Below are 9,729 nucleotides of genomic sequence, written 5' to 3'. Positions count from 1 at the left end.
TGGTGCCCAGAATAACAATGAATTCCACACAAACCCTAATCGGTGTTGGTTTTACTCTTCATTGCGTGAGTTGGACCCAATACTGTGCTTCTCTTGAATTTGGCACCATCGCTGAGGTCCTGAATTGCAAATCTCATCCTCTTCCTCTTCCTCCTGAATACTGTAAACCCCTAAAGATGCATGATGCTGTGGGTGCCCCAATGGTTTTTCAAATGCAGTTTGATTTAGGTTTAAGGTCTGAAGTTGTCCAATGCCATGAAGCATTGCAAACTCCCAATCTTACATTCTTGGTATAACCAAAAAACAACTTGATAGTCTAGTAGTAGATGCTTCATAAACTGTGTCTTTTTCAATGTCTTGTATTGGAAATATGTTTATTTTGTTAAGTCGATTTTTAAACAGACATGCAGCTTGAGTCTGGAACATAACCAGCAAATGTGAACTTTTTTCCTGCTGAACACAAATTAAGTCATTTGCTTAAAATACTACAATTAATCCTAACTTTCCTGAATGGAATAAACTGCTCGGCAATGTTTTCAGCAAGAGGGGTCAATTGATGAACAGGACTTGTGTTGATTTTATTACTATTATTCCATTTTTCCTTACATGACTTAATAATGCTGCAGCATGTAAAAAAAAACCAATTTCTCTGTACATATAAAACATCCAGTAATTTATACATGTTTGGCTGCTGGCAGGGAGGGATCCATGTGCATGGCAACTACATTTTATTGGGATGGAACATTCATTACTTTGTTGTATCTGTGGTAGCAACATCAGTAGATTTATTTAGAACTAACTTACTTTCAGCATTAAAATAAAAAACAAAAATGCTGTTTTGAAAAACTGATCTAATTATTTTGTTTTCAATGGCTTATTTATTGGGTCAGAAGAACAGAATTGGTTTCCTGAACCTGTAGGAACAGGAGTTTTGGCCAAACCTCTACTGGAAATAGGCTTTAATAAATTAAAAGCTGAAGGAAAACCCTGAACACCATAAATGCAAAAGATGTATTCATATTTTATTTACAATTATTTACAAAACATGGTCCCTAAATTCCAGTAGATCCAAAATAAACAGGAATTCGCTACGCTCCTTGGTCTGCATTGTGTATGTGAAAGCAGGGTTCAGACCATATCTATGCCAGTGGGTTTTGAACCCTTCCAACAAAGAGAATAGAACCTGTCAATAGAAAACTATACGTTACAAATCAAATATATGAAATGGAAATAAAAACCGGTTGTACACCAAATATGGAAATTATTAAAATTGGAAATGGTATACAATATGATATAGTTGTTATACTGATCCAGTTTTACATTAAACAACAGTATATCTGATATTTTCAGCAAGAGCTTATAATGCAACATATAGTATGTAAAACAAATCAAAAGAATCAATACTTACTGTGAAACCATATATGATTTTCACCTTTAACATGCACTGCAAACAGATCCAAATCATGACAATATACCCATTGTACAATATACTGTATGCTGTAGATTTATCCTGTCATGGTTTAATGTACATAGGATGCAATTCTTCTTTTAGATCCTGTATTACTTCATGATAAACAGAAATGAAATGCGGCTTACCTGTATTGGCCTGCCGCAGCAGAAAGAAGAATGGCCTGTCAGCTTTAAAAACTGGGGCCCTGGATCTTTTGAGTAGCACCATGGCTGCAACCAACATCAACAAGAGATATTATTAATCACTGTGACTGTTATAAACCAGGTCTTCCATGACTACAAAACATGGTAACAGTTTAATTTAGAGAGCTGTTATACTGTATATATAATGTAGTGTAGGGTGCTGTACGATACAAGCTGATATCCACTCTACAAGTGGTCAGGGTGGCTACCCGCGTGTGGACTTCCTGACCCTGACCCTGTGGGGGGGTGAAAATCAGCTTGGATTAAACAGCACGCTATACTATATCTTTTATGATATATACAGTGAAACCCCTGCATTAAGGCCAGTCAAAGGACTAACACAATGTGGTTTCTACGGTAGGGTTGCCTTAATATTTAAGGTCTATTAACACTGAAGTCGGTGGAATGGGGAAGGGAAAAATAATGGCCTTAGCATGGGGGCCTTTTTACCAAGGTGGTCTTGAAGCGAGGTTTCACTGCAGTTAAAAAAATATAATGAAACAGTAAAGCTGGTTTTATGTCTAATACAAAGACATTTCAGATGGCTGTATCAAATCAATATCATGGTATTATAAGTGGTTATTTATATATGAATTAGGTAAATATTTGATTTAATTCTTATAACATGTATTGTCATTCAGGGTTATTATCTTTTAATCATAATTTATAACTCTTATAAATTGCATAACTAATTTGAAATAACTATAACGCATCCCTAAATGATGTTCCTTCATTTTTTCTCCAAGCTCATAATCGTTTAAATAATCTATATTGATAAGAAAGTTACAAGCTATGGTACCTGTCCAGGCCAATAAACCATTCTCTTTTACTTTGTCAGGTAGAGAAACATTTGTCTACTTGACTTAGTTGCTTGTGATTGAGCCTTTTAAGTTATGGATTATTTATTTATTTATTTATTTATTTATTTATTTTTAAACATAGCTGGCACATGTGATAAAGGATTTATTAGTTATACAACTTTGTTACTTTCATTCGGATATGCACTTTATTCTTACAAATGTCTCCTTTTGTTTTCTTTTTCTATTTAATTAGTTTTGTGTTATGGGGTGGGGAGGGGGGGGGGGGGGTACAGGGACCAGGAAGTAGCCAACATTCTATTAAGTATGTCACTTCCTTTTTTCACAAAGCAAGCACACATCGATATTGCTCTAACATTGAGTCTGATATTTCCTCAGCACAAACCAGCAAGTGTTGCACTACCTGTAACTGCTGAAGCTTTGGTTCCTTCTTCGGTTACTTCAATTTTTGCTTCATGTATGGCTTCTGAAACATAAAGTCTATCTTGTTCTGAAAGAGATCATTCGTGAACACATGTCAAATGCTGATGTTGTAAATTACTTTATTTTTTATTAAAATGATGTTAAAGAAATCCAGCAGGTCTCTTTACCTGAAATTCCCCTGAAGTCTGCCTTGTCAGGATCAAATAGATCAATGATTCCAAGTGTATGTAAGACTGTCTTCAAATTGAATTTATTTTTAATTTTAAATCTATGATGAAAAGGAATACTGTATTTAAAATGGTATAATTTTACATGGGATGTATGTCTACCTCATTCCTACTTTATTGGTACTTTGTGTATATTTCTGTATATATTTAAGCTTATCCTAGCAACAGAAAATAATCAATAGCACAATAAAAATGACATTAAAAAAATCATATGACATTAAAGACATAAATATAACATTTCAAAGCATTTCAGTTCTCAGTACAGTTTGCATGTAATTCATGGAAACCAAAATGATCACATTGTCCACTTAAAGGAAATAAAAACATTTTGAAATACATTTTGAAATAAAGAATAAGTTCATACTACATTTTGGAAAAGTTTGTATTAATGCTCTTTTTCACCAGAGTAAAAAAAAAAGAAAAAAATACTGTATGTGCTGGTATTTGTTTCATTCTCTATCAAACATTCTCTGACCTTGGTAGGAAAACATCCATTTTGATCTTCCTCAGACTGCTCACCCACAGTGCAATCCCTCGTGCAGTGATGTACGGCTCTATAAGGGAGAGGGAGGTCTTCCTCTCACTGGGCAGGACTACCAACATGCTGACTGCATTCTCGAGGTATGACAGCTCCACCACGGTGAAGCTCTGCTCTGCTGGAGTCTTAAACTGACCTGCGGGTCAAAAAACAAGCACCTCAGAAGTATCACTAACCCAAGGCTGTCCAATGGACAGATCTCGAGCCTCAATATGGCTCTTTTGAAATATTCAATTTGTTTTGAATGGGTTTGAAAAGACAGGAAGGACAATCTTTAGTCTTAGGTAGAAGCAAGTAGTCAAAATGCAGCACATTGATGTTTTACTGGGCGTTTTATATGTACAGAGAAATGGGATGTCTGTGTAGTTGATACCATTTTGTTCGTTTTTTTTTTTTAGTTTTTGTGTTTTTTGTACGGCTCTATAAAAACTCCCTGGTAATCAGGATGTCTATTTTAGCTAAAACGGTTGGACAGCTATTATTTGTTTAGAGAAGTGTAAATAAAACAATTAAACAAGCATAACAAGCTAGAGTATGCTGCATGTGAGAGATCTGTCAATAGAGGGTGCTGTTGAGCTCTAAGTAGTTTACCGAAGTTGACTTCAGCAGCCTGGTACATCATGGGCACTTTTAAGGTGGATCCGTCTGCGATGGTGAAGGGCAGGTTCTGAGTCTCTGTGATTAAGAACTCCTTCTGCCAAGTGCTCTTGAAGAACACAATGTTAACCATGGCAATCTGAGTCAGGGTTGAGCCTATCAAGTCACAAGACATGATGTCAGTGATTTCACCTGAGGAAGGAAACAAGAGACATCGAGTTAAGCCAGTGAGGCAGTTTTGTAACGCTATTTGACACATTTTTGTGTCTTTTGGAAGTAAAGCTTTTTTCATCGGGCCAGTAATCGGAAGCCCATATTGGTAGAAAGAGTCCAATCACATCCCAGATATCTCTTAATTGGATGAACTTGATTCAGAGATGTCCAACATTGAAGACATTTAGTATCAAATGAACTGATGAAGGTATTTGGCCCCAATAGGTAAATTAAAATAATACAAATGAAAAGCCCAAACACATTACAGAATTGTTGAACTTTATTGTGAAACCACACAAGGGAACCCCCTACAGTGTTATGGACGATAGTATTCAGCTTGCTGACATTTCGATCAACTGAACAGACCTCTATGCTTTCTCTTGAGAGGATTTCTGTTGCCTGTTGAAGCCATCAAGGGCTCTGCAGTATTTGCACTGAATTCCCAGCACATGCTTACCTCCGCTCTGACTGTGGACCCACTGGCTTATTTGTGTGCGTGTCCGGTTGGGCTCGCTGAAGTTGGCCTGTTGCAGGCTGCTGTTCACCCAGGATGAGACGTACTGAGCAAAGGCAGACGAGAGCTTGGTTCCGTTCTGCACAAAGAGGGCACAGGCCAGCCGGAGCACAGTGCTCTGACTCGAGTTTGTCAGATCCTCATACATTCTGTGGAGGAAGTCTTGTACTCTGTGATCTGGAAGGGAAATAATAAGGATAACGGCAACAGGTTTGAAAAATTACCGTTTGAATGGTTCTCACTAAATAATAGCTTTGGAATTTCTGTTTTATTAACTGTATAAATGCGGCAATCTTTGCTGTTCTTTAGTTGCAATTGGATTTTAAAGTAATGGAAGAGCCTCTTATTATTGCCGTTTCTATGGAAACAAAGGTTTGTTAAAGTACATGATATTCCACTGTAGTACAATACTGGCCAAATGCATTCAAAACATTTTTAAAATACTGCATTATACAGCACTAAGCACCGTTCATAACAAGACACTCAAGCAATGATACTCGCACAGTTAAGGACCTGCAGGGGCATCGTTGTGATTAGAAGCTAATAAAAATACTGAGGACGCTGTCTGTGTACTTTGTAATTATATTGTTCAGTGCATATGCGTTTACCACAGATTTTGTTTTAGCCAATATGGTAGGCCATTGCTTTATAATTGTACATATCTTAAAGAAAACAATCATTACTTTAGGAAAGTCCCCCAGCCAGTCTTACCATTAACATTATATCCCAGAGCACTTTCTAACTGGGAGAATGTGTTTCCTTTGGCTCCAAACTGCAGTAACCCCAGTGTCACAGAAACACTTGCCGGGGACACTATCAAGTTGGAGTTGTTTTCAGTTTTTGCTAATTTCTGGTAGAAGCTGACAGCAAATTCCGTGTTAAGTTCCTTGAGCGCGTCCTGAAGATGGCTGCTTCCCTTCTTGACGACCCACAGGCACAGAAACAGTTTGGTCAGAGCTAGCCGCCACATGACGTCAGTGGAAGCTAAATAATTCAAAGGAATGGTGTCTCTGGAAAAGAAGGCAGTAGAATGCAATACAACTATGTTCATCGTGACAACAGGCAAGCCAGTGGTCACTGCAGTGACACAGCGTTCATAGTGAATCATTTGAGCAGATTGACCTCACTGGTAATTGTAACTTTTAGTCACATATTAAAAATACCAGTTATCTTAACTAATGTATTTGTCTTCTTGTTTTCTGTTTCAGTCATCACATCTTGAAGCTTAAGGCATCCCTATGGGCCAGGGATTGGTGATGACATACTGTTATATATTAAACATAACATAAGCATTGCGATGATACTTTATATGTTCCACTGCTGCTGTAATTGTTCCACACTGTGGCACGAGCTCTCTGGCACTGAGCTTGAATTCCTGGACAGCCTGCATCTCCCATTCCCTCCAGAAGGGGGCTTTGGGAGCAAATGACTTGGAATGAAATGCTCTGAAAGGCATCCCCTGTGCTCAGTCATCAGTAATGCTTGTCAGTAATGTAAGAAGAACATGCATATATGTTAACATGTAAAATCAATGTCTGCAGATACTAAGCATTACCAAGTCCTCGATAATAGCACTGCATACTGTATTTAAAAAAAGAAGAAAAAAAAACATTAATTAATGTTGTTGCTGTATCGACACTGTGACTGAACAAACTTCACAGTTACTTGTCCAAAATAAATCCACATTTGCAGGAAAGCACTGCAGGCAGTCTAATGGGACTATTCTGGAAATATCTGCAATAATTGTCAATAATCAGGTTAATTGATGGTTGCTCATTTGTCTAATTGATGTATTGTTTATCAAGCATTCCAATCTGAGATAAATACAATAAAATGTAGTAAACACCTTAACCCAATATCAAAATGAACAATTCATTTTTGCTGAAACACCTGAATTCCAGAGCTAAAGTAAACAGGCAGATACAAATTAACAAATTCATTTTTGACAGCATATGTATGTATGTATGTATGTATGAAGCCCCTTGCTCCATAATACATTTTTTGTACTTATTATCGTCATTTGCGCAGTTATACAGACTATTCGTGATGGCTTGGTATTCTAGCCCTTGGTAGCACAAACCAGAGAGAGTTAATATTCCAGTGAGAGTCGACTCCGGGAATTACACAACAAATAAGTGCAGTACTTACAGTTAGTGATTGGTCTAGCAGTCAAAGTGCTGCTCCCAGCTCCTGGTCTCAGTCCTGACTGCGCGTCTGTCCCCGTTTGTTCCGATCGCTACAGTATGTAAGCCTGCCCTACTCTTTGATGTGCTGCTGATTGAGGTCTGTAAGTCATAAGACTGTGTTTAAAGGGGATGGTCAGTGTTTGCAGTCTCTATCGGCGATGTCTGTACCACTCTGTCCAAATTCCTGCAAGCGGGGGCTATATAGAGCCAGGCGGAAAGGCATGTCACTGACCAGCAAATCCAAACCCATGCTAGGAACAAAACACAGACACATGTACTTGCTCTGCAGTGAGTAGGAGACTTGACTTTCGGTTCAGTAGCCTGTACTGGTGCAAAAATATCTAAATGTATCTCGTATCTTATTTGTTTTAGATTAAGATAATAATAAATAATAAATACATAATCTACTACAAATTACAGTTGTAAATTGCGGCTGCTTGCTTTAATCAAAATGCAACCAAACTGTTTTTTAAAATTAACTGCATCAATTCATAACATGAATAGTTTTGCTCCTTCAATAGAAAACATCCGCATTTAACTGCAGTGTGCAAATTAAAATTATATTCCGGTCAGGGAAATATTTTAATACTTCCAATCACTTCATTTCATTAGAAAAAGGGGCGCTTAACAAGAATGCCATCGTTTGTCCCAGACATCAATTTAAACTATTATCCTTGTTCACTTACCCGACAATTACTTGTAGTCGCGTCTCTGGATTCGGAAATTCTCGGTGCAATACTGACATTAAAGTATGTGACATCTCTATTCAGCGCTGCTATGTGTTTCCAATTAACACACCAGGGGACGGAAAAGAAACCTGTACAAAAACAATGGAACCGAATACCTGATTCCAACCAATCGCATTGCTGCAAAGTACAGCCTGGGAAAAATACATGTCTCTTAATAAGGTTCTATTTTGAACAATTGAGCTCTTAAAGGTTCTTGATCCTCATTAGCTGTACATCCACATGCTAAGAAGTGGAAAGCACCACTGACACTGCCTTGAATTCACAAAAGGGAATATTTATTGTGATCCCAGTTCGTTTTGCCTTACATTGCAGAGCTGTGTGTACAACCTTTATCTAGTCATGCTGTTTACGCAGAATCCCTTGGATCCTTTAAGACCCAACTTGACAACGTTTTGAAATCAATCAGCTACTAGGAACCGGGAGAGCTTAGATGGGCCAAATGGCCTCTCGTTTGTAAATGGTCGTATGTTCTTATGTTCCTTATCATACAGTTACATATTGGCTTTAGACTATAACTTATTGGGTGCTTTTGTTTAAATAATTTACGTGCCCCCATCCAAAGCTGGATTAACCCATCACTGGGCCCTAGACAAGCATACACTTGCGGGCCCCCTACCCCTGAACAAACAGCCACACACACACCTCTATATACATTATAGCCTTTATAACTAGCCCTCCACCCTTACAACAGGTATAATTCTCAGTTTGAAGTTATTATGAACGACTGAATGAATCTGACAGAAAATTAAACTGTAGGGGATGTGCTAAATACATTTCAGAAAAAAACTGAAGGGGTGTAGCTGGCGCCTCCGTAATAAACGACTAGGTACATTTTTGGAAAAAAATATAAAGATTTGCTTTTAATAATGTGCCCACTTTTATTTTTAAGAGTCACATAATCAACATGTTTTTATATTCTTATTTTTTTATTTGCCATTTCTTCGTAACATTACTGTGATCTCAGCCTGTATACAAATTCACCCAATCTGATTAGAATCAGTCGATTAAATGGGACATTATCAAGGAAAATCAACCCATAGGAATGGGCCAGTATTATATATACAGTATATATAATATGCAGAGACTAGGGTATGCGAATTATGCATCAGCTGCAGAGTCACTTAGAACAACGTCTCACCCAAAAGACAGAGCACACTGAGGTTAAGTGACTTGCTCAGGGTCACACAATGAGTGAGGCAGGATTTGAACTGGGGACCTCCTGGTTACAAGCCATTTTCTTTAACCACTGGACCACACATTCTCCTATATATACACACAGCTATGGCCAAAAGTTTTGCACTCCCTATATAATTAATTAATTTTGCTTCATAAACTCGAATGAAACCTACTGAATAATAATTTGCATATTGAATTACATACTGATTTGTAGTTTTCCATATGCTTAACAAAACACACACACACTTTAATTGTATTAGCCCATTCCTCCTGGTACCATGGAGGCTCAGCAGATGTCTGCTCTGCGTTTCAATGGTCTTATACTGCTGGTGGTGCCTGTCTCTTCCCACTGGCTCTGTGAAAATGAGCTGTGGTCCCCATAGGGATTTACCTTCCCTATAGCTCTGCCCCTTTCATTTAGTCTGGTTCCCACACGGCTGTAACAACTCCATCACACCTACTGGGAACATGAAGAAATTCCATAGGCCCTGTACCCTGATAAGGTCTGCCAGAACAATGACAGCATCACCTGCTCCCATGTGTGACTTACTATATTCCAGACATCAGAACTGATTCTCCTTATTACATACAGAGGTAATTTACAGGTAGGTGGCTGTTGGTCCAAATACAGGGCA

The 9,729-nt window shown here is 37.9% G+C and overlaps 1 protein-coding gene across 2 annotated transcripts; it reads right to left on the bottom strand.

Annotated features, from left to right (window-relative positions):
• Positions 1-919: 919 nt before the first annotated feature.
• On the bottom strand, positions 920-7,582 carry serpine3 (serpin peptidase inhibitor, clade E (nexin, plasminogen activator inhibitor type 1), member 3). 2 transcript variants are annotated; one of them, XM_059030163.1, is made up of 9 exons: positions 7,132-7,582; positions 5,695-5,993; positions 4,927-5,160; positions 4,251-4,448; positions 3,597-3,795; positions 3,062-3,162; positions 2,875-2,961; positions 1,597-1,680; positions 920-1,183 (listed from the first exon to the last, which is right to left on the bottom strand). In XM_059030163.1, exons 2-9 carry the CDS (start codon positions 5,951-5,953, stop codon positions 1,140-1,142), a joined length of 1,206 nt encoding a protein of 401 aa, XP_058886146.1. In that variant the 5' UTR covers positions 5,954-5,993; positions 7,132-7,582; the 3' UTR covers positions 920-1,139. The 2 variants fall into 2 exon arrangements, with proteins under 2 accessions (XP_058886146.1, XP_033866027.3); XM_034010136.3 differs by lacking the exon at positions 7,132-7,582 and having other exon boundaries at positions 5,695-7,107.
• Between the last annotated feature and the right edge of the window lie 2,147 nt (positions 7,583-9,729).

Source organism: Acipenser ruthenus, chromosome 9 (assembly GCF_902713425.1).
Source record: "Acipenser ruthenus chromosome 9, fAciRut3.2 maternal haplotype, whole genome shotgun sequence".
NCBI classification, from domain to species: Eukaryota; Metazoa; Chordata; class Actinopteri; order Acipenseriformes; family Acipenseridae; genus Acipenser; species Acipenser ruthenus.
The sequence above is the reverse complement of the archived record's forward strand: the minus strand, read 5'-3'. Positions and strand labels throughout refer to the sequence as shown.